The sequence below is a fragment of the Chamaea fasciata genome, unplaced genomic scaffold, assembly GCF_029207755.1.
Source record: "Chamaea fasciata isolate MVZ Bird 193981 ecotype frontalis unplaced genomic scaffold, bChaFas1.0.hap1 SCAF_2, whole genome shotgun sequence".
In the NCBI taxonomy this organism is placed as follows: Eukaryota; Metazoa; Chordata; class Aves; order Passeriformes; family Sylviidae; genus Chamaea; species Chamaea fasciata.
The window spans coordinates 28,784,114-28,809,700 of NW_027094087.1; the positions used below are offsets into that span (position 1 = coordinate 28,784,114).

Below are 25,587 nucleotides of genomic sequence, written 5' to 3' on the forward strand. Positions count from 1 at the left end.
CCTGTTATCTCTGTTAAAGGTTGTGCTCTTTACAGCAGGGCTAACAAAACAATGATGTTTGTAGTTGTGTTCAATTTCACCTTTATCAGCAATTGCAACTAAAACAGGCTGCGATGGAACTACTTGTGTAGAGGGCAACCTTCCCTTCTGCTGATTCTACTGCAGTATTGATAACCTGTAACAGAGAGACAGGGAGAAAGGCTGGAGGAGGTACCATCTTTACTTACCACAGCCAAAATAGCCCGAGGTTGTCTGACAGAGACATTAAATGAACCAGGGAAGTGTAGCCTTTAAAATAAAAGCTAAATTAGAAACTTACACAACAAGCCTTTGAACTCTGGAGCTAAAATACGAGAGCAAGTTTCAGTATTGTCAAGAAGTGAATGCAGAGTCCAATGTGGCATTTGAAAATTCAATTTCTCTCATTTACTTTAATGGAGATTTGATGCAATGCTTCTCTTTTATGCTTCTGAATGAATGACAAAAACAGTCAGTGGCTCAGCAATAACTGATAAGCATTCCTCCCCATGGCTGGTAATGGGAATGACTGCTTTGGCTTAGCAACACAGAAATTTGCCTTTTGTTAATGTTGTCTGGGTCAACAGCCACACAATCACTCCAGACTCTGCTTACCTAGTATTGTTTTTCTTTTTTTTTCTGAATATGGGTTCAAAAAAATTTAAATTAAAAAATCACAAATATTATTCATGTCCCAAGGCTACATTGTCACTCCCCATTCTGTTTCACCCTAGATGTGTCAGAAAGAGATATAATCTCACTTTCATTCTCACCATCATATACTGACACAGAACACGTCTTTCTAGTGCATCTCTTAACCACTAGCATCAGCTATTCTCCTTTCATCAAGCAACACTGCATTAATTATTTCCTTTTTTTTTTTTTTTTTTTTTTTTTTTTCTTTTCTTTTCTTTTTTTTTTTTCCCCAGCAAACATAGACTGATCTCAAAACCCTGCTGGATTTTTTTCCATAAGATGATACAAGAAAAAGTTGTCCCTTATTTTTGATCCTCAGTGTGCAATCTCTGCCTTGCTGAAATTTCATCTGCCCATTCAAACACCACCTTTCCAAGTCCCTTTGCCTCTCAACTGTAATCTTCTGCCTTGTTGGAATGCTGCCTCCCAGTCCTCTGGGTCTGTTTATTCCCTGGTCAAATTTTTTCCCCAGCACTTCTTTGGTGATTTACAAGAGTCTCCAGTGTTGGTTGCCCTAGTGCAGAAAGGGAATCTTGTACAAAGATAATAATCAAATGAAAATAAAAGGTTTCTCATCGGAAAACTGAACTTTTTTAGGCACAGATTTTCCTGGTTGTTCAAGGAAACTTCCTCCAATTCAGAATGTTGCCTATAAATAATCTCTTGTTAAGCTCAAAATTGTGCCATCATCTTTTTCATAACACTTACTTTCAGTTTGCTACCATTCTTGGTAGTATTACACAGTATTATTTTCCTAGGTCAGAACATGTGAGCATCCCTGCTGTGCAGAGCGGTCAATTCCATCATTCCCAGCATAAGTGTTGTATAATGCGCTGATACTACTGACATGCATATATATCAATATTTGGTTAACATCAGTGGTACAACATATGGAATCCCTTTTAAATTTTAAGCATATGATTGAAAATCCTGACACATCCCCTTTCTGTGCTCTGTGGAGCAGGATATAGCTTGAAACTGTGTCCCTTCATTTTAGTGTTACTTCTGGCTTGAATCAGTGCTGCTGCACTGTGAGCCAGCTGACAAAAGTGCTGAATGGTGTAGAAGTCCAACATACTTTCAACCACTTCCCACCGCAAGCCCCTGAGCAGATGATAAAGGGTGTTTGCAGTGGGACCATACAGTTCACTGAGTGGTGGTCTTCCTGCAGACCAGGAGAGAGGAGAAATTAACTTTTTTTTTCTTTTTCTTTTTTTTTTGTTCCCCTAGAAAGAACTGGATAAACACGCCTGGAAATGGTAGATCTCTTGACTGATGGAGTTGTTTTTCCTTGCAGCTTTTCCCAATGCCTTGGTTTACTCTGTGGCAGGCTTACTTCCCTCTTCGATTTTAAAAGGGAATAAAACATTTGTTGAAAAACAAAGTCGTAACAAAAAAGCAGAAGGAAAGATCAAGGGATGCCATTAATAAAGTGAGGGCCCTTGCAAAAAAGGCTGAGTTTTCCAGTGGCCATTTTGCTACCCTTGCTTCTTTATTGAAGTAAGCTGTTTTTCAATGAGGCCGTCTCACTTTGCAGATGTGGTTCTGGGTGCTGAACATCCTCCCATGTGTTTTGTTTTGCAGGAGGCAGCACAGGAACATCCCCGACCACCTCCAGCACGGGGACCCCATCACCATCCGCTTCTTCTCACCTTCTGTCTCCATCCTGCTCTCCTCCAGCCTTCCATCTGGCGCCCAACACTTTCAATGTTGGCTGCCGGGAGAGTCAGCTTTGCAACCTCAACCTGTCTGATTACCCTCCGTGTGCCAGAAGCAACATGGCAGCGCTGCAGAGCTACCCAGGGCTGAGCGACGGGGGCTACAACCGGCTGCAGAGCAGCACTGCTTCTGCCTCACAGCCCTCTGAAACCTTCATGCCTCAGAGGACTCCCTCCTTGATCTCAGGAATGCCGGCTCCTTCCTCCCTGCCCAGCAACAGCAAGATGGAGGCATACAGTGGCCAGCTGGGATCTTTCCCCAGCTCCCAGTTTCAGTATGTCATGCAAGCAGGCAACCCTGCCTCCACCTCCTCCTCTTCACACATGTTCGGTGGTGGCCACATGCAGCAGAGCTCCTACAATGCCTTCTCCCTGCACAATCCCTACAATCTCTATGGATACAATTTCCCTGCTTCCCCCAGGCTGGCAGCGAGCCCAGAGAAACTCACCACCTCCCAAAGCACTTTACTCTGCTCTTCCCCGTCCAGTGGGGCCTTTGGAGAGAGGCAATACCTGTCCACGGGGATGGATCACGGGATGCACATGATCAGCCCTCCCTCCAGCAACCAGCAGACGGCCGCAGCCTGTGACAATAGGCAGTACGGGGCGGTGCAGGGCTCCTCCTCACAGATGTCCGTGCACATGGTCTAACAAGCCACGCCTCTCCTCGGCATCGAAGGCAGCCGGACCTTCATCCTTCCCAGGGGTGAACCCATCCCAGTACTCCTTTGCCTTCAAACTTATAGTGGAACTAGTATTGTAATGATAAACAAGAACATAAGCCATCTAGGTGTGTGCCCCAGAATCTTCTGGAGAGCCTTGACTGACAGCCATCACAGCTTGTTGTAGCCCAGAGCCTCCAGATTGGCACGGATCATCTGCTTTTTCTGGACATTGCAGAGAAGAGGGCATGACTTTAGCGAGAAGCTGGAGAGAAGCAGCTGAATTTACTGTTTATGCATTAGCTTTAAGCAGTGTGAGCTTTCAGCGTGGAGGGACCCATTCCCTGTGCTGTCTCCTCCCAGTGTTGAAGAAGGGCAGTCTCCCAGGGCTTCATCCTCTGAAGCTGCACTGCCTATGGCTCTAAAGACCTCCCCCTTCCCAGACAGTTCCTCACAGCCAGAGTAGAGTGGCTCAGCCCATTTCTGAAACCAGCAAGGCCTGTGGGTCCTTCTTCCGCTGTAGCACAGGAATGGCGCTGCTGGGCTGGAGCTTCTTCTGAAGAGGTTTCTCATTTTCACCATGGCTCTGCCCAATGGCTTGCTCTTTATGAAAGTCGAGCTCACCAGCACCCAACCTGCAGATGGAGATGGGAGAGAGAGGAGAGAGAAAAGTCTTAGCTCACAAATGAGCCTCAGAGAGAACTTGGGATGGAACTTCGGAAAGGTGAATGGGGGGAGGGGGTTCAGCTCCTGTTGACTTGACTGGAAGTAATGCAGTGAAACCGAATGGATAACAGCCTTTGTGGGGAATGTGTTCCTCCTACAGCACTCATCCCAGTGGGAAGAAACTGTCCAGACTGAGCTCATGGGGAAGAGAGATGAGAAAAGAGAGCTCTACAGGAGTGCAGCTGACCTTGCATGCTAGAGTTGCTGTAGAAAACCATTAGCATTTCAGAAACAGTGAGGTTGAGTATTTGCCAACCTTCCACCTGCCACATGGTCTCTGTTTAACCAAATAGATCATTGCCTTTTAAAATCTTTTTTTTCTGTTTTTTTTTTTTTCTTGTTCCTTTTTTTTTCCCCTTTTCTCTCTTCAAATCCTTAAAAAATAAGAAAACAATTGTAGCTTGGTGCAGGCTATGCATTTAAGTTGTGTGAAAATGCAAATACCAAGTAACAGAATACAGATATTATTGAGAGTTGTTGTGAGGTGTTGTAGATAAATGTATTTATATGCCTAGTGGGGTATTCAATATTATGAATATAAAAGAGGGCAATAAAAATAGTATGTAAAATATGTATGAAGAAAAAGCTGTATAAAGATTTGCCCTATGCACGGAACTCTGTTTCTAAGTGCCAAGCACAGAAAGCGCTAAATAAATCTTTGCAATTGTTCCCTCTGTGTTCTTCTCTGTCTGTGAGGCTTCCTCAGTGGTTTTCTAGAGACAGACATTTTTAAAATACTGTCTTATGTGTTTGCACAACAGAGGGCGTGAAGATACGGTGCTAGATTGTGAAGTTCAGGCAATATTGCAATAAAAATAAAAAATTCTGTCTTCTCAAGAAATTTTAAAAATTGAGTCCTTGGAATTTCTAACTTGCCTTCTTCACAGGAAGTGTATTTTAAAGACAGCTAGAGCTGTTATTTTGATTATTGAAGAAGCTCTTCAGAACAATTTTTCACAGTCAGTACAGTCAATGGTACTTTAAAATAGCAATATAATTTATTTATTATTGAAAAATCATTTAAAAATATAATTTGGGGCTATGTGCCACGTTTTTATTTGCACTGTATTTCTAATGTGAGATTGAGACATTAACACTGAAAGCTGTGGGGAAGCTGAAGCCCCCTCAAACCTGGCTGTAAATTATGGCTATAGAGTTTACAGCTTTCCTTGTGTCAATAAACTTTTTTTCCCTTGAATTGAAAAAGCACCAGAAAGGTAGAAAGACCTTTAAAGATCAATTCTGGAGGCATTTTTTAATTTTTGTTTTTACAGGGGAAGATAAATATAACAATGCCATTCCCAGTTCTGTGCCTAGTCTCTCTGGGTGTATTCTGGCTTTTACTGTGTCTAGCCTTGGATGCTGCTGAAAAGGGTAGGGGGGATTATGGATGGGGACAATCTGTCCTTCACCTTGTTGTCTTTTGTTTACCCTTAATAAGGAATTATTGGTTTAATCCTGACCAGGAAGTTTTAGAGCCTTTCTAAAATCCTTTCAGAGTCTTTCAGAAATGCCCTTCAACCTGTGTTTTGATGTTTGCTTTTGGGTTTAATTCCATTTTATGGCAAGAGTTTCTACAGGTTAGTAGTGTGTTGTGTGAACCAGTATTTCCTTCTGCTGGTTCTTTGTATTAGATTGCTCTTTCTTATTTAACCAATTTAATTCTTTGTGAGTTGGTCTGTATTTCAGCCAGAAGAAGAGACTCAACAAAATCAAAATCATTGTCTACATCAAGATACATGTGTCTAATCTGGATTAAACAACAACAACAACAACAACAACAACAACAACAACAACAACAAAGAATAAAATATTATCACTGGAAACAAAAGGTCAAAAAAGCAAAACACGTATGCAGGTCACAACTTCAATATTGGTGTGAAGAACTGGTATCTAGGTTTCCATGCATTTTAGTAGGAATCCTTGGATAAGAGCTTTGGAATGGTCCCCAGACTCTTCAGCAGTGTGATCCTTCATGTTATCGAGTACTTTTCCCCTGAACCAACCATACTCTTCAAAAAAATCTTACTGCATCAGTATGAATTGAAGTTGCTTTTGGTATGAAGCATATTGGCCCCAGGGTGAGCATTCATGGACCATATTAAAGACATATTTATTTAAATCTTATGGGGCACCTCTATAGAATGAGAGAGCTTAGTTAGCTAGATAGTAGTTATTTCTTAGTGTTTTGTTGCTGCAGGGTCAGAATAGTTAGCGTAAAAACTGAAAAAAGTAGGAAAAAAATCTGAGAGTGACTTCTCTGTTCCAAGACGTAAAGTTGTAAATACACAGATTGTATTTGGTGTGAAATTTACACTGACAGCTCATGAGGACTAAAAACAAGCCAATACTGAAATGGGTAAAAAATATTACACTTTTTCCTTGGCAGTCACTGTGCAAAGCGAAAGCAGAGCAGTGTTTGGAGGGCAGTATCAGAAACAACAGGACAAACTTGTTAAAATTATTTATTTAGTGCTCGTTTATTTGTACAAGGGTAACACTTCCCTGAGCAGAAAACCTGCTTAAGGCCTTGACCCCACCCCAGAAAGATGAGGTGAGCACTGTATTTAAAGTGGACCTAGGTGGGACAGGAATCTCCTGTACAGCAGTGGCTCTTCTCCCCCTGCCACCCACAGACGGATACAAGTCCCTGGGCCATTTGTCACTTTTTACTGGGGCTTCCCAGGGAGAGGTGATAGCAAAGGACAATGGGAAAGATGCACTGGGATCAGCAGGAGAGCAACCAGGGTTCTGCTGGCCTGGTGGGCAGCCTGGGCTGCAGAGCACACAGGAACTGCCCCCAGCAGGCTCCCTTTCCTTGGGTGACTGCCCTAACCACAGGGCTTCAGAACCCTCCTGGCACAGCCCTGCTCTGATCCAGGAGCCCTTTGATTGCTCATTGCTCATTTGCAGAGCATGTGTGTGTGGGTGGCAGAGGCAGCAGAGCTGTGGTTCCTGTCCCCTTCCTTCCTTCCCTACTTTACCATGAATATTTGAATGCTTTGGCCAGCTTTAAGCAGCTTTGGGATGGAAGTTCTCACATATTTCTTTAGAAGAGACAGTGGAGGAGGGCAGGGACCTTATTAATTTTCCCAGTGCAGGGAAGGGCACAGTGTAAAATCTCATTCAAAGAAGCCACACAAGGAAGAGGTGTCCTGTATGCAAGCCCCCAGCCACAAGTTTCATCTGGCATATGGATGTTATTAAACACCAGAGGATCTACCCAGAGCTGCAGAAGCCAGGGAGTCTCAACTCCACCTTTCCTGGGCTAGCCCATTTGGCCTTAGCCCATGCAGTCTTCTGGTTTCTGTTCCAGGATAGAAGAAGGGAAGCATCTCCCAGTTCGATGCTGCAAATTTAAAAGGTCAAATATCACGTATCTCTTTGAAGAAGTGTATCTTTTTAAAAGCCTAATCCAAATCATAGAAAGAGTAGTTGAAATCTCAATGATAGGATATCCCTCATCTTACAGTACAGGCTGTTCCAAGTGCAAACCTGACAACTTGTTACAGAAATAAAAAGAATGGCACAAAAATAATCAGGGTAGGTTTGCAAGCTCTACAGAATTTATTTAGCTTCATTCCTTAGCACACTGACAGGCACAGGACATAAATATTACCACAGCCAGTGCAGCTCAGCAGTACCAGGACACCACAAACCAATGCAACATAGTGTTCCCAGAGGTAATGTAAGCACTATGTGCAAAAGCAAAATATTCAGGGCACAAACATGAATACAAATTAAGTTGCACAGGCTGTGACATTCTCTGAAGTACGTGAGAGGCTGGAAACATTGCTGGTTTGAAACATCTTGTGTGCATGTGTGAGGGTAAGGGCAGGTTGGGCCTTGCCCTGGCAAGGGGATGCCCTGCCCTGCACACCCTATTCTTAGAGGCTGTATCCCAGCCTGGCAGTGGCTGCCAATCCCTGGCACACCAGAGGCAATGCATTCATCTCTGGAACCCTTAATCCAGCTCCTAAAATAACCAGAAGTCCCACAAGGGGGAAGGGCCAAGGAAAGCCAAAGGGTGTTTAACTAAGGACATGCAGCAAGGACATGTCTTGACCCTACTTCCTCTTGTAATTTCTATCAGCTGAACACTGCAGGAACCAGGAGTGGTGGCTATATTTGTCCTTTTCTGTGTCTTTTCTGTCTTTCTCTCTTTCTTCTTCTAATTGCCTCTTCTGGTAATTTTGAGTAATTTACAATCAAATGGGCTTAGACTTTGCTGAGTTGAATGGGCCAAGTTAATGCTTTGGGAAGTGTTTTATATTTTGGGGGCCCTACAATACAGCAAAAATTGCAGAAGATGATCTGCTAGAGTGCCTCATTTATTGCATGCTGGGTGAAGCTTTACTGAGGTGAGTGAGGGCTGACAGATGGCATCTGCCATTAAAAAAATTAAAAAGTCTTCAGATTATTTTTTCCCAACTCAAATAGGTGCACTGATCTAGAGCACACATCTCATGTGAGATCAGCACTAGCAGTTTGGTTTTGCTGGATGTTGCTTGTTGGGCAACATTCTAAATGAAGCAACAACATGAAAATGCAGCCAAGGACTGGGCAGAGGAATGCCTGAGCATGCCCATCTAAAGATGTAGTAGAAATACATCTATAAAAGCAATGTCAGGACTTCTTGAGGAGGGTGGTGGTGTGGCCAAGGGATAGTTTACTATAAATAAGCCTGTCCAGGGAACATCTGATTTCTTCAGCACTTTTTCTTCTATAGAGAGGCAGATTGCAGGGGCAGACTTTTTGGCCAAGTCTATAGCCCGGCATTTTGAATCCACAGATGGGATCATTTCTGAGAGCTTCTCTGTGGGGCAGCTGGGAGGGGCTTCTGTTGCCTGATGCTGACCCACAAAACTTCTGGAAAAGTGGCTCACTCAGTTTTCTGACTGCTTCTTACAGTTTGTGTGTAATTGCTACCAAGGAAACTTTGAAGGAAAATTGCTATCAAGAATATAACTAAAGTCCATGTAACTCCTTTCAAGGGTTACTTGCTACATCACCCACTGTTGCTTATCACCCCAGAGGTGTAACACGGCCACAAATTACAGGAGCACATGTGTACGACTCTTCAAATGTCAGCTCCTTTCTGCTCTAAAAACCTCCAGCAATTCTAGCCTGTCTGAATAGAGGATGAGGCTGGAAAAGAGCAGTTCCCATGGGTGTACACTGTTATCTTCTGACAGCACATTGGTGAGTATGGCTTCTGTGCTGGATAGTGGTCAGCACCAGCTGATTTTGGGAGGAGAGATAAACCTCCCCAGTGGGGATAGTTGTGCAATAACACATCTCTGGAGCACTGAGCTTGTTTCTTTTCTGAGTCAATGTGGAACTCATTGCGTGCTATGGAGGAAAAGGATTAGGAGCATGTAATTTTACACTGGTTGAAGTTCCTACAGATGCTGTTCTTATTCCAGTAATGTTCTGAATTTGTTGAGCATTTTGGAAGCTCTAACACTGAGCTGGATAATGCCCTTCTCTGCTGAGATAGAGTGACTTCTGTGGGCTAACCTGAGACTCTTCCAGGCCCAGTCCTAGACTCTGTTTAGCTGGGTCTGCCCTTGAGCATCCAGCACTGTGCAGAGCTCAGGGCACTGTTTTCCAGCTGGCTGGGTGCAGCTGCACTGCAGAGACACAGAGCTGGCCCAAGTGGGAGCAGAAAAACAGAGCTGGCCCAAGTGCCAGCAGGGACCATTGCCCTTCTTAGGATGATGGAGAGGGTGGTGCTGCTTCAGCCAAGAAGCTGATTAGCTGTTAATAAACTTAGAGTTTTACTCACGTAGTTATTCTCAGTGGAGGGGCCTGTGGCTGGGACTTTTCTCTCCAGACTACACTGATGGCAGCCCTGGAGATGTTCTGTAGCACCCACAGTCTTCCCAGTGTTTCTTTTGTAAGAATTAGGGGCTCCCAGTAACTTGCAGGGAGGTTGACATATCCTTGGGTTCTTTTCCTACCTGAGCTGGTTTACAACATTTCCTTTAATGTGCAGTCAGGTAATTGCATGTGAATATAGTTGCATTAAGTTGGTGTAACCAACCCAGGAACAAGCACAAAGGAACACTGCAGTTGCTGAGCTATATTAAGTAGGTGATGTGGTTTAGTGATTGGAGACATGATGTAATCACCTGCATCTGTCTCTCTCAGTAAAGCTGGAACAAGTTGCAGTACAATTAACCCTGCACAAAATGGATTTATACTGCCAGCCGTCCAAGCCAGGGCCAGCACTGTATTCTGAAGTTTATATTACATTGCCACACAAAAATCTGTACACAGAAATATGAAGATTAGTTAAAAAGATGTATGAATGCAGAGGGGTGTGCAAAAGTGCTAGAGGAACAAGAAAACAAGGGTGCAAAGAATGGCCTGTGCTGACAAGGACAGCCAGGGATAGCCAGGGACATGATCAATGGCAGCGAAACTGGTAAGCTCTGAGGAAGGTGTTACTTTCACCAAAATCACAGCGCGGGTGACTCACCAGCAGAAACCCTGCAAGCAGCAGCTGGAGAGTGGCAGCAAGACTGCAGTGCACTGCTGTGGCATTTCTGTAACTCCAACAAGAAGTCTAGATTTGCTAGCAAGCTACCCAAAATGGGCAAGGAAAAGAAAAGTGCAGCAATGTCATCCAAGATTTACAGTGGGTAATTAACCAAAATTCAAAGGTTAAAGCTCAATATCTGTGACTCCTGAAATATATACAAGATTTGTCCAAATGCCAATATATTTTCACCAGTGAAAAGAAAGCCAGAGGATGAAGAAGTTTCAATGGCAATCACTCCAGAATACTTGGAGACATACATTTTGGTGCTTGTGAGCTCCATGTGTGAGTTGGCAGTGTCATATTTTTTTAGAAAACTAAATAAAAATCACTTTCACTTCTATACAGCATTGCCCTTTTTTACGTGACTTGTAAAAACACGTACAGCTGTAGTGTTATCCATAAAATACTCCAACTCTTAATTCTGTAAACATTACAAAGTCAAGCTTTACAGAAGAGCAGAGGAAACCAGCAAAAAAAATTTGGTGAACTGAGGAAAGAAAAAAAAAAGCTAAAGATTGTGTAAAAAAAGGTTGATCTAACATGAAGAAACCTGTATAAAAAAAAGAGAAATAAAAAGTGCATGGATCTAAAACAAGAGAGAATTTGCTATGGTCACATAGCCAAAGGAACAGCATAGTCTGAAAAGAGATTCTGTGAATAGCTCAGTTACTTTTAGATAATGAATAATAAGCTGTTTTCCTTTTGAATGGATAATTTGAACTTATCCAAGGACCTTGAGATGCTCTAGCTTCTGGCCACACAGATAATAATCGTATCAACAGAAAAATGAACCTTTGAAAGGAAACACATTCACTTCTTCAATGTGAAATGTGCTGTATTATATTTGTTGTTTACACAACAGTTTTCAGGCACTATTTATCATTAAACACAATTGAAAGCACATAAAACTGGTTACATTGCCTATACAGCAACTTAAATGGTTTTAGGCAAAACGTAATTGTTCTTATTTTTATTTAGGGTGTCAAAAACACCATGAAATGTTAGGAGTTATCTCAGCTGTCAGTCCCTGTTACTTGGAAAGATTTTTTTTCCATCACTGCCATGATCTGGGAAGGAAACAATCTGATCCAAAGAACTTGTGGAGATAAAAATCTATTTTGTAGTCATTCTTGATTTATCATGCTTGGTTTCTGTCAAAAAATGAAGACCCTGACTCCTGTCCCAGGTCTACTCATGCAAAAATCCGAACTGGGGAGCTAAATAATTCTGGAACCTGTGTTTTCTACCACACAGGGCATGGTGGGGAGCTCCTGTAATGCCATAAGAGAAACGTAAAGCTGGAAATATCTGCGTAACATGACTATTGTTCAAGCTGCCAACTTAGGCTTGTAAATAGCACAAAGTGAAAGAGGCAGAGAGGTGCAGTAAGGCTTAGCTGTCATATGGCCTTAGTTCTTTGGCTTCTCCTTTCTAATATCCCGGCCATATTCACCCTGTGAGTGTCTGAGTGTGCCATGATACCTGATGTGAAGGGATTCTTTGATGTCCATTTCTTTCAGGTCTAACCTGGTTGGCTATTCCATGTTCATTGTATTGGCACCAAGAAATAAGAAATGCAATCACAGCCTCAAACAAATCCATGTGACCCATGTTCAGGGCATCCCTTGATGCTCCGTTTCAGCAGTGACGTACTTTTCATCTTATACAAGTTGTGAAGAGAAGATAGAACAATAGAAGGGAAATACGAGGGGGAGAAGATAGAACAATAGAAGGGAAATGCGAGGGGAATAATAAATAAAGTGGCTTTTAAAGCCGAATTTAGCTGTGGAACAGAGTTTCAGCTGTAAACCTTGGGGAAGTCTCTGGGGTCAGTCAGTCCAGGGTGGGCTGTGGACCTGGGTGGACTGGATGCCCAGTGCTAATGCTATTTTCCATTTCTAAGCCCAACAGTTCTACAACAGAAGGAGTGACGGCATCCATGAGTTGCCCTTACAAGGTAAACAGGCAAGCTCAATTTCAACTGAGCTTGAATCCAAACCTAAAAATTCTCTGAGTTCATCCATGCGTAATATCTATGGTTTTTTCTCCCTTCATCTGTTGCCACAATTGTGCCACTGGGGGGTTCCTTAACTCATTTCTCCTCTACTTTTACCCATGTCTCCCAGAATGCTGGCAGCTGCAATATAATGAGATTATTTATGTTTTCTAAATATCATCTTCTAATGTATCTCCCAGGCCAGCAAAGCAGCAACCCAGCAAATCTCACTGAACCAGAGCTGCCTGCAGCAATCCCAAAGTGTCCAGCCATCCATTTCCTTTTCCTGGTTTCACTTGTTTTTCATTGCACTTTTTCAGATTTCCTCTGGACTGTTTTTGTGGGGTTTTTTTGGTTGTTTTTTTTTTTTTTGTTTTTTTTTTTTTTTTTTTAATTTTTTTTTTTTTTATTTTTTATTTTATTTTCACAGCAATAATGGAAAGAAAAATGTTATTGACTGCTGTTGTTCAATCCCAAAGAGTCATTGAAGACGGAGTCTTTTTCCCAGGAATATTTTGGTAGCGTACAGAGTACAATGGAAATTCTGTCCTTGACATTGTCCTGAGACATGGATAAGGTGTCCTTGACCCAGCAGCTCCTGAGAGAGAGTCTGCAGTGACACGAGTGCATGTGCTCCCAAAGGTGTCAAGTCTCAGCAGCTGGAATGTCTTCTATTCCTGCATTTCCTTCACCCACCTGGGGCTTTGCATTTTCGGACATGTACATACTTTAGAGGGAACACATTTCTAATGCAGCAAGTGGAAACTCATCTCCTTCAGTGTGAGAATGAGTTGGCTGCTTTTCAGCAAATCTGTTGGGCATATATGCCTAAATACAGATTTGCATATAACAACAAAATAAAATTGCAAAATTTTTATTAAATTCTATCTTATGTTGTTTAAATTTTTAACACCTCTTTTTTGGCTCTGTATAGTCAGGAAAAAAAACAAACCACCCTGTAACCTCCTCTTTGTGATAGTATTTCAAAATCTATCTTCAGCTTTTAGTGCCAAAGCAGCTAGAGAATAACTGTGAATTTCCTGTAGTGCCTTTGCTGGTCCCTGCATTGTGTCCCCATTTTACAGACAGTAAACTGAAAAAAAGACTTGCCCTTGGCCATGTGTGCCAATCTCTGCTGCATTATTGCAAAACTTTTATCACTGGCAGAAGCGATGACAAAGTCCCCATCTTTGGCAGTTTGACACTGTATGAAGGTAACGTAGCTAGATTTATGCTGCAGTATTTAATTCAGATGGGGGGAAGAGCGTGCTGTGTGATGGCTGACACCACCAAGCACAGGTGTCAAGTCTGAGCAGTATTTCTCCTGTTGCTGTTGCAACAAAACCCAGACATGCAGGCTTAGTGGGAACAAGCTTAGTATTTTATCACCGACCCATGGCAAGGTGGTGGGGGAAGAATTTCCAGCTGAGGCTGCAATGCACAGGCAGGAGAACTTCATCATTGCACACTGCTCCAGAGCAGTCCTGCTGCTGGCCAGCAGAAATCTCCTGGACACAACTCCTGGCTCCTGACGAGACTGTGGAGCTGAGAAGTGCACCCTGGAAACACAGCACTTGTGCCGACCGTACTCTGCAGTTTGGTTTTGATTCTCCCTCTGTGTGGGGATAAACACAGCCCTGTGCCAGCAGCCACGTGTAGGTGCACAGAGAAAGAGAGGCAGTTGCTCCAACAATATGGAACAGAGGGCTTGGGAAAGGCATTACATAAATGTAAAGGACATTTATTTTAAAGGAAGGTGTGAAAGCTGCAGGAAGAGCCAAATTACAAAAAAAAAAAAAAAAAAAAAAAAAAAAAAAAAAAAAAAAAAGGTGGGTATTTCAAGCAGCCAAATTAAACAAGACACAATGGGGGCCAACTTTGCCTCCCAGGCATTTCACAAGCCCATATCCCAGAGTTCAGGGGATGCTGGGGGGAGAACCATGTGTCCCTCCAGGTCTTATTTAACTTGGCCATGTGGAACGAACTTTAACTCTTTTGTGACTTGCTGATTTCTACAGCACTTGATTATTACTCTTTTTTTCTTCCTTATTTCTGGTACTTTTTATTGGATAAGTTTTAAATCCTTCAGAAAACAAATGATTCCCTTTGGTTTAAAAAAATAATCATTGGAGGAAAAGCATAAAATCATTTCTGTCATAGAATCCTGGAAGAAAATAGATACAGTATTTTGGAAAGAATTTGAAATGAAAACACAAAGCCTGATGGGATTTAAATGTAGAAAACCAAAAATTCAGTCTTGCCTCCACTTTTCCCTTCCGCTATCCATGAGGTCACCATTTCTCATCTCACAGACTATGGCATCTTGCCGGGATCCTGAGGCAGCCACCAGAAAAAATATTCTTGCTCCTGTGAGCACAACGCAGGATCAAACTGGCCAAGTGAAAATAATCAGAATGCCTTATTCGAAGGTACAAAGAGAGAAACTTCACAGAACTAGCAAGAAAAAGACATCCAGAAAAGGCAGGCAACCTCTTTTGTCCCTCAAAAATTTGTTGCCTAAGCATTTGAGATGAGGTGAAAATGTGTGAAATAGTGGGTGTGCACTGAAATTCAGCAATGCAAACAGCTTGATGGTAAAGGAGTTGTGTGTGTCCATGTGTGCAGGGGGCATACAAAGAATGAGTGTGCATGTCCCTGAGACGTGGCAGACCTCAGTCCAACAAGTTTAATCCTGCTTGGAAGCACTTCCCTGTGGCAGGCTGGCTCTCTGAAGAGCAGGAGTTGATGCTGCTGACCTGTCAGCTTTGCTGCTTCTGGGGCAAATGACTTTTCTCACATCATCTGTCCTCAGACCTGAGGATGTGCTCCTTCACTCAGCCCTGGCATGGCGTGTGCAGGAGCTAAGCTTTGCATCCTGTGTAACACTCAGCCCACATGAAGAAGAAGTGATCACTCTGACACGCTACTGTCCTCATTCAGGTAGAGGTATTTACCTTTTTTAATAAACGGTGATGCCTTTGGGGGTAAACCAAGAGCACAAAGGGAGTAGGGATTTTGAGTGTTCTTCTCCCCTTGCAGATTTCTCTGCAGCAAGACCCTGCAAATTCAAAGGACTTCCTGGCAGTATTGATGGCTCCTACTTGCTCTGCCATAACTCAGAACTGTAGAATATCTCAGCTTGGAAGAGACCCATAAAGATCATCAATTCCAACACTCGGTTCCTCTCAGAAACGCCTAAAACTAAACAATGTTACTGAGAACTTCATCCAGATGCCCTTTCTAGAGGCTTGGTGCTGTGATCACTTCCCTGGAGAGTCTCTTCTTGTGACTGACCACCTTCTCAGTGAAGAATTTTTTCTTGACATCCAACCTGAATTTCACCCAATGCAGCTTTATTCCATTCCAATTAGACTGGAGTGGTGAACAAATATGTCAACAGTCATGGCTCACATTAAAACTTCTCCATGAAAGCAGCAATCTGCTGGTCCCTGGTGTCCATGTCAGATTCCAGAAACTGTTCAACTATACTTACCATAGAATCATAGAGTGGTTTGAGTTGGAAGGGACCTTTAAAAGTCATCTAGTCCAACCCTCTGTCATAAGCAGGGACATTTTCAACTTGACCAGCGTGCTCAGAAACCTGTCAGACCTGACCTTGAATATTTCGAGGCATGGGGTATCCAACAATTCTCTGGGCAACCTCTTATAGTGTTTCATCACCCTCACTGTAAAAAAACCCAAACAAGAGATCTGCCATTTATCTAGTCCATATCTACCCCCTTTTAGTTTAAAATCATTACCCCTTTTCATATCGCAACAGACCCTACTAAAATGTTTGTCCCCACCTTTCTTGTGGGCCCCCTTTAGGTACTGGAAAGCTGCTATAAGGTCTTCCTTTAGCCCTCTCTTCTCTAGGATCAACAGCTCCAACTCTCTCAACCTTTCCTCATAGGAGAGTTGTTCCATGCCTCTGAAGACACAACTCAGCTTCTGGGACAACAGTGGCAAAGTGAACGCTTTAACTCTTACCAAAGTCAGGCACAGTTATTTTCAGTGTACATTTCTGAGTTATTTTGTTGTTGCTTAAATCCAATGTGGATTTAAGTTGAAGATCCAGTTAAAAAATGTGTCCTCTTGACAATTCTCCAACGTAAGAAAGAAGGAGAACTCACTACAAAGAAAAAGTTGTTCCCACTAGAGAGACAGATTTGTTGAATTTTGGATCTGAATTTTCTCCAAGGAAAACTGACAGCATTAAGGGCATGAAGTCAGTTTGGCTGGATGGGATAGTCCTCTGGAATAGGGGAAATGTGCTCATCAAGAACATTCCTAGTATTCTACCCATACTATTATGGATGTCCAATGCCAAAAGCAGCAGCCAATGCCAAAGCACATGAGGTGCCCAGGAGGCAGCAGGGAGGAGCACAGCTCCTGCCTGGATACCTGCAGAGCTCTGTCTGAACACCACGCTCACTTTGCTGCTCAGGACAACACAAGGTCCAGCTGTACCTGACAAACCTTCCAGCCTACCCCAGAGTAAATCCACATCATTCAGAACAATGTTGGGGAAACGTCCTCTGACTTTTCCTGTCCAGTCTGAATGCCTCCACAAAACATGTTCTTCTCAGCTCCTTGAAAGCAAGCAGTGTTCACTCCCGTGCAGTGCCATGCAGCACCTTGGCTTGAGGCACTCCCTGGACTACAGACTGGGACTTTCACCCAGCTCTGCAGTTAGTATCTCTGAAAGTCACATAATTTGGGTTTCATTCTTTTCTCATCCTCTGTTGCTACTTGTGTCCTGGATCAGATGGAGCTCCTCAAGCTGGTACTGATAGTTATTCTCCTTACACCACTTGCAGGAATGCAGGGATGAGCACAGAGTGCCTGGCTCTGACACTGACAGATCTCATACTGTTCCCAGGGAGTTGCTCAAATGCTACAAAGATGAACCATATGGGCAGCCCCAGCACTTGAGGCCATTAATAGGAATTTTTAAGCAACTGTGATTGATGAGGCAGTTCTTACAAGTCTGAGATCAATGAAAATGCAACTTGATCTTTTGAACCCAACTCCTTAATTTTTTGTTCCTTTTTCTGCAGAGAATCCCATAAAACCATTTCTGTGTAGACAAAGGCCGTCTGGGACACTTCATGTGGATTTGTCATGCATTTTCCTTTTTCTTCCCCCTCCACCCTGTTTGCAGTTTCATATGCAGTTTGTTTTTGAGTCTTTCTCCAAGATTTGTACAGCTCAAGATCAGCTTTTTCCATAATTGTAAACAGACATTTTCTTGAGGGTGCTTTTTGAAACTCATTATTTTTCTTTTATTTTCAATTTAGATTATTTACTCCTCATTATACTCTGAACACCAGGGAGAAAATATTGGTAAGGAAAAAGAAAAGCAAAAGTCATTGAGGAGAGAGGAAAGGCTGAGCCACATTCAGGAGAAAGCAGGGAGCCCAAGCAAAGAACAAGAGAGAGGACTATGTCTGACAAGCCTTGAATTATCCAGTCTTGATGTTTTTCCCTCAGGATCAGCTGACACAAACTGACAGTAACTAAAACAGCTCCATCTTCCAATATTTGCTATTAGACTCTTGACAGACAGAGCAGATTTTCCCAGTAACTTTGGGCTGAGACCATCCCAGGCCAAGATGTCAATAGTCTTCCACCGACTGATGGAAATGAAAGGCTCTAAGAGGCAGCCAGTCACTTTGAACTAGAGGAGAGTGAGCCTCGAAAGGCAAAGGGAAGGGGCAGCTTCTTAAAAATCCAGACAGGGGATTAGGGGGAGCCTGAGGAGCAGGGGCAGGGAGGGAGGGCAACATGGGGAGCTGTATTTAGCTAAGGTCACAGCTTGGAGGCACACAAGAGGACCCAGAGTGCAGGAGGGATAAGGCCAAAACCAGTACAGTGACATGGGTGAGTTTGATGGAGCATAGAGAAGCGTGATGCAAGAAGAGAATGGTCCAGAATGAGGATGTGAATGGCAAAGAGCTGCAGAGGAGGTGAGGGGTGCACATCATTGAGGAAAATTGTGAGAGAGGTGAGGGAAGAGCCTTGGAGGGGTTGGGGCTGCTTCCCTGCTCTTAGTCACCATTGTCAAGGAGCAAGGAACTTGACAGAGCACACAGCCAACTCAGAAAAAGAGTCACTGATGGGACTGGGAGCACTCAGTTCTTCATCACCTTTCAAAAGCACAAGAAAAATTGAAGATGTTCCCAGAACCCAGCTTGGCTCTAGACAGCTGGTCACCAAAATAACCTGTGAACTTACACTGTGTGACAAAAATTCCAATACAATCTGTCTCTCTTTTGCTAGGGAGTCAAATCTTTCCCCTGAACAGCACCTGGAATTCTTCCTTACATTATCAGGTTTCCAAAACTAATTCCTGCAGGATATGATCCTTGGCAGGCAGAGGGGTGGAGGGTCACAGCTGCAGGTTAGGGATGACGGGTCCAGCCCACTCCTCTGGAGCTTGCACCCACTTCCTGGGAGAAGGATAGGCAACTGCTAAGCAATGGGAAGTGCTCATGCCCTCTTCAGACAAGTGTTCAAGCACTTTGATAGATTCTACCAGTGGGCACAGATCCATCCGCAGCTGTATGCAACCGAGAGATTTATATCTTCAAATGAGCCCTTTGATGGTGTCACAACATGGGTGACTTCCAGGGTTTTCTAGAGCACCCTTATCTCTGGCTTCCACTCCATATTTGACAATGGGGTATCCCCAGAGATGCACTCACACTAGATGAGTTCTTCCATTAAAACCTTAATATTTGCAAAATTCAGTGCTCCCTCAATAGAAACATTACACTCATTTATCTGATGGTAGTGACTCAGACGTGCTTCAAGCTGGGGAGTGTGCCAGTAGCAATGCTACAAACCTGAGTGGTTTGGGCTTCACAGTCTTTTCTTTGTAACTAATCCCCATGATTAACATTTTCCTTAGAAGCAGTCAGTGGAGCAGCGAGGAACACCAGCCTGGCAACATTAGAAACTGGAGCTGGGTCCCCAGAGAGCAGATGTAGGCTGACAAAGACAGGGCCAGCTTCTCACACCCACACAGGCCTCTGGCCACACAGCTTGGCGTCACATCCAACTCGGAGTGACAGCTTCGAGAAGTGAAGGGCAAGCTTAGTTGCCACTTTCTCAGATGCTGTCTGCAGTTACTGAGGCTGCCAAAAGCCACACGAAGGCAGCCAGATGCCCTTCCTGCATGCTGGCAGGGCTGCCTCTCATGAGCACCTAGAGAAGCCCCCCTTCTCTAGGTCAGCTGCAGCACAGGGCTGGGCTTTACCAAGAGATCCAAAACAACCACCCACTGACCTGTCTCACCTCCCCTTGCAGACAGTCCCTCAGCTGGGCACTACTTGAACCCAAGTGAGTGTTTCCTTCATTGGAACAGCAACAGTCTCTGAGACTGCTCACATATACCCTTTTTCCATCATGAGCATCAGGGAATGCCTAAATGTTTGCAGGGAATTTTCTTTCAGTCTTGCTCTCTCTGAACCCCTGTTTATTTCTTTCAATTCTATCTTTTATTTCACTTTTAAAACTTCCTTGACAGTGACACTGACTCTCCTACTCATAGCCACTGTTCTGAAGCTCAGTCAGCCTTGTTGATCCCAGCTGCAAGTGACAACATTTCTCACTCTTTTATATATCAGCTTAACAGCCTGATAACAACTGGGCAGGGGAGGATATTCCTGGCACTCTGACCATACTGTGCAAAGCTTGTAGTGTGGCACCAGCTCTGTTTTGCTGTCTCTTGCTCCTAAGCTGTTTGCTTCTGACTGCTTGAAAATTACTTACGAGGTTCATATGGTCCAAATCAAGTGAATGGCTGGACACTCGTGATGCTGTAGGTTACTTAAAGAATTTTAGGCAGCATTTTAATATTTCATTTTATGCTGGCAAACTTCTGAGATTTCCCAGGAAACAAAATGCAAATTTTTCAAACTACAGAAATGTTTCATCAGCTGAGGATCTGAACCCTGATTCCAAGCTCATTTAATACCTTTTGTAGCATGCTGTGGTTCATACAGACATAAAGCAATGTTTTTACAAAAACATTGTTCAGTTCTCAAGGGCATTTGTCCATTTTCATGTGCTAGTTTAAGACTAGATTTGCTCTTCAGCCAGTGAACATTTTCACTGGGTGTTCCTTTAAAACACATGCTAAGCATCTATGGGACATTGCCATTATCTTGGGTTGCAGATGACGTTATGTGTATAACAATACCCATTTTGACCTCTGCCTGGAAGAGTCATCTCTATTGCCAGTAGTTCTTTTCCAATCCATCTGAGGAGCTTCTCTCTAGCCACTGTCCCTACTCTTCACCTACCCACATGTGCAGTATTGGCCGTGCCCTCCTGCTCCACCAGCTCTGCTCCTCATTTCCAAAGCAATGCTCGAACACATTCCACAGCACATTTGGTGACATGAGTTGATGAAGAATAGGCAAATGCTTCTCCTGGTGTGCAAATTGTTACTGCACTCAACAACACTTTCTCAGAGCTGCTGTTAAGTATGTAGGTGAGACTCAAAAAGCTTAGGGCAAAAGTCTTGGCTTCTCTATTCTCCATTACCCTAGACCCCTGACCTGTGTACCATTTTGGGGAGCTGTATTTTTGTCTTGGAAGTTACCCTTGCATCTCAGAGTTTCCTGTGTAAAAAAAAAAAATACTCTTCTATAGGTCTTCTTTCTTTGAGTCCCCAGCACTCCCAAAAGGAATGCCTTTTCAAAATGCCTTTAATACTAGGACTGTCCTTTTTAAATTTTAGCAAAAGCGGGAGGGTTTGCCAGTGGTTTTGCTTTCCCAGCATGAGCCAAATGTGCCTGCCAGATTTCTCAAGAGGGGATGTAAGATTTTCCAATTTTTAAATAGGCCAATGAAGCATTAAAATATCAAAATGTAAAATAAATGTGTTTTATGAAAGGATTCTCTGTTGTCAAGGAAGGAGGGCTGGCTAACACCTGAGGGTGCCGGGAACTTCTCTGCTTTGTGACCTGAGGCCTGCGGGAAATGACCTTTACCAGCCTGGAGGCACAGGAATGAGGTGGTGCCAAACTTCCCCTCCACGTGTTGTGGGCAGCTTAATGGGAAAACCTGTAAATATTGCAGAATGTCACTAATTGTTATTGGTATCACTGTGCCTTTAGGTAGAGGCATGTGCTGTGCATTTTATCCTCTGTAACTCACTCTTCATAACAGTTAACCACTGTCTAACAAGGAAAGAGAAGTCAGAGGTTTCATGCTTACAGGAAGTATATGGTGTTGATGGATTTGCATAGTATTTAGAAGAGCTAGAGTTACATGGCAGTGACGCAGTTCTACAGGACTTGCTAATTCCCTCTTCTCCCCAAACACTTCCTCCTACCTCCCACCTTTGGCTCTTTGGACCTACCCACCCTGTTATTTCTCTCTCTCTGGGCTGTGTCTGGAGTTACCGAACAGCTGCACCAGGTATGGTCATCCAGACTCTCTGGACGGGAACCCCAGACATTTGTCTCTTGATGTGTCTTGCCATCTTCCTTTCCATATCAACCCTTTGCTCTCCATTCTTGCACGTATTCCAGCAACTGCAGCAAATCAGGTCTTAAAATCCCATTTGATTGCCTAGCAGAGCACAGCACAGTGTTCCCAGGAAAACACAAACATTGTACAATGGTGATCTCTGCATGAGACGAGAATTATATTTGTCATATTTCCATCCAGAGTTCAGGTTTCACGCAGATATTGCCCCCATCCTTACACACACGTGACAGCTTCTTTCTCTGCAAAGTGTCTGACAGAAGCAGTGCAGCTGTTGTACCATCTGCACCTCTGATTCTGGTGAGAGGGCAAAAGCCTCCCATGAACCATCCAACAGTTTTGCAAGGGTGACCCTGGAAAACTCACTGGAAATGCCCTTTCCTCTTTCCACCTTGAGAGCTGGTTTCAATTGCTCTCCTTTTGTGGCAAATGGGGGTAGAGGTGGTGACATCAAGCCCTTCTTGGCAGCTCCCTTTTCACAAGGAAGCATGCATTCAATTAGAGGATTTTAATTAAAATACTTTCCTGTAGCATCCTGTTTCCAGGCCCTGTTGTAAATTTAACTTGACGTTCTCTCATTTAACAGGTGGGTGAGATTATTGTGAGAGCTGCCAGATGGAAGAAAGCAGAAACAGGGCTGGCTGTTGAGATAGAAGAATGAAGAGAGGAAGAGAGAGAGAGCAAAAGAAAGGAGTGGGACAGAAATCTGCTGCATATCTGTCAATATTTACTATGCAGCATGCGATCCTTTTCTGTGATGGTTCTTCACTGCCATATGCGTGTGACTTCTTAAATGCCTTTTGAAGGATAAAAGCAGCAAACCCGGGATCAACACAGTTGCATTTGATTTCCTTTCCTTTTGGATCAGAGCAGTTCAGGAATAACCAATGAATGGCAATTGATGCAATATTCAAAATACCCTCACAGCTATCCCCAACAAAGAAAAAAAAGCCCACCCTTTGACCTGGCGGCTGAGGAGCAGAGTGAGAGCTTGTGGGGCTGCAGTGGCAGCCCTTGGAGTGGGCAGTTCCCTGGAGGTCCCTTCTGCCACTGCAGCTTTGTCACCACCAGTTTCCCAATGCAACAGGTTAAAGGATATGGGGGAGTAAGAGATTATTTTCAAGTGGTTAAAACAGCAGCTAGCAGGAGCAAGGATGAGGAACGTGAGAACCTGCCACAGTTGGGAATCTCAGAGGTAGAAAGGATGGGGACAATGGGTGGCCAGGAAGGAAAATGAAAGGGACCAAAGGAAGAGGAAAAAAAAGGGTAAAGACAGTTTAGGAAGGAGGGACCTTAGGGAATGGGGAGGAAAGAACCACTCGGGGTTTCTGAGGATAGGGAGAAGACTGAGAAAGCCACAGAGGAAATGGGGAGACAGTGGGGGTGAGAAAGAACAGGGATGAAGAGGAACAAGGACTCTTATACTCTCATTTTCCCTCTTGAAAGCAACTTACGGAACCTAAAGACCAAACTTCAAGCTAATATGGATATGGGTAGCAGCACTGATGTCCTTCCACTGTGCTGTGTTGGGCAGTAGTGCTCTAACCCACCCAGCACACAGCTTGTGCTGCCAGGGGTGAGACCTCTGTGACAATGCAGGCTGGAGGCTGCCTGTGGCAGCACCAAGCTGTGGTGCCAGCAAAGAGAGTGTATTAATCCTCAAGAGAATTGCACAGTGCTGTTAGAAGCCAGAGTGCTACTGTAACTAGTCTGGTGTTTGCGCTGGTTGCCTGAAACAGCTGTTTTCAAAGGAGAGTTTTGCAGTAGAAGGCTTAGCAGATAAGGTGCTACTGAGGAAAGTGCCTGGTAAGCTCTGTCTTTCCCTTTTCCATTTGGTATAGATTGCTTTAGGTTCCAGCTTCAAAGGCCTGGAGCTTTCAAAGCTATTGATTTCTTCTTTAGATGTGCTCTTCTAACTCCAGAAGCCTCCTGAGTAAAACCACTGTCTGAATGATTTAGTTGCAGACTGATAAACTCAAAATTGTTCAAGTAAGCACTGAGAGTCCTCATGATTTCCTCACAAAGAATGGGATTTCAGACACAGCCATGGTTAGGCTTTGCCTGCATTTAGCAAACTGAAATATTTCAATATAAACCAAAATTAAAACATATGGTTTTGAGTCCCCAGTTGAGAAAAATCCTGTACAAAACAAGCTCCCATTAAAGAAAGAGAGAGACAAAGAGAGAGAAACCTCCACAGTTTCAGAGGAAGATTCTTTACCAACAACTATAGACACATTTGCACAAGTTGAAGCTTACATCAGAAAGTTATCACACAAAATCAAGTGCTTTGGCCAGCAAGCATACTTTTATCAGTCACTTCATAATCACTCTCTAAAAAGAGATGTTAATTTTTTCCAACAGGATTTGCTGCCCATATTATAGGGACAGCATTAATACCAGTGGTATTTAATTGCATCAGTATCCTTTAATTCCTTACCAGCCATGTCTCCTATATGTCTTTGTATAATTTTCCTGGGATTGGTGCCAGGTTAATGTGCCTGTATATGTTTGAGCAATACCATTTATCCCTCTGAACACAGGAACAACAATGAGCTTTTTTCCCAATTATCTGGAACTGTCTCACTCTTTCAGGACCCATGAAATAGCAAGAGGAATAGCTCTGAGCCCTCTTTAGCAGGTATTTTTGAAGTTCTTTAGTAAAAAGTATCCAGTCTGTGAACCTTAAAATGTTTAATTTTAGTAATTGTTCAGAACCTTTTCAAGTTACTCTTGGGAGTATTTTCACAGATTGACAGGGAAGAAGGGCCCACCAGGCTGACTGCTGAGACCTCCTGTGTATCACTGACTTGTGGTACACATGTAGTCTACATCATTTCACATTCAGTTCCAAGGCCAAAGCCTGAACAAAGCCAAGGACAGGGCATGGCAGAATCTTCTGACAAGATCCTGTTGTTGCATCCCAGCAGGAGCAGGGAAGCCTCCCTGAACACAAGCACAGCCCTGCAAACAAAGTGCTCCCTGTGCTGCAGAAGGTGAGACTGTGCAGTGTGAGCTTGGGGAAGCCCCATTTGCACCTCGAGTAAGCCATGGACTGTGACCCTGCACAAAGGGGCGCAGGGTATCACCCCCAGGCACCTGCAGCAGAAGTGCTTTGGAGCACAAACCAGCTCCCAGTCAAAGAGCTGCCTTGTTTTTCTATGGTTTCTCAGTCCCCAGGAAAAGGCAAAGCAAGTAAACAAATGTTACTTCTTAACCCCAAAAGCCTGAAAGCACACTAGAATATGTCTGCTCATCAGAACACCAAAGAGAAACACCCTTCTGATATCTGCAGGGAACCAGGCAAAATCCAAATGAACAAAATTTGCTTTCAGCTCTTGCTCATTTAGAGTTGTAGAGAACTGAGGGCATTTGCAGCATTGTGAGGGCAAAGGAAGGTAAGGTTCCTACTGAGAAGTTCAATGTAAGTGACTTTCTCCGAGTCCTTGATTTATAAGCTGTGGGCTCTCCTCCTGGAAACTAGATGGGCATTTGGAAGTTTCAAAATTTTCCCATGGCTCTATCCTTTCCTAACCCCATGAGCAAATGAATCCTCTAAAACTTTCAAATTTTCCCAGATTCACAGGATTTGTGAAAAGAGTATGATTCCGGAAGTTCAAAAAACTGTGTTGTTTAACTTGAGTACCTTCTGTCTCATGTCTTCCTTTGCTACAGACTGCAAATGTTTTACTCCATCCATAATATCTTTATATTTTATATATA

The 25,587-nt window shown here is 43.5% G+C and overlaps 1 protein-coding gene across 2 annotated transcripts in view; it reads left to right on the plus strand.

Moving 5' to 3' along the window:
* The window catches only part of TBX15 (T-box transcription factor 15), a 90,633-nt gene extending 86,035 nt beyond the window's left edge, over positions 1-4,598 (plus strand). For both annotated transcript variants that reach the window (XM_066175523.1, XM_066175524.1), the window contains exon 8: positions 2,299-4,598. In XM_066175523.1, the coding sequence (XP_066031620.1) occupies positions 2,299-3,083 (785 nt within the window). In that variant the 3' untranslated portion in view covers positions 3,084-4,598. The remainder of the gene's footprint in view (positions 1-2,298) is intronic.
* Positions 4,599-25,587: the final 20,989 nt, after the last annotated feature.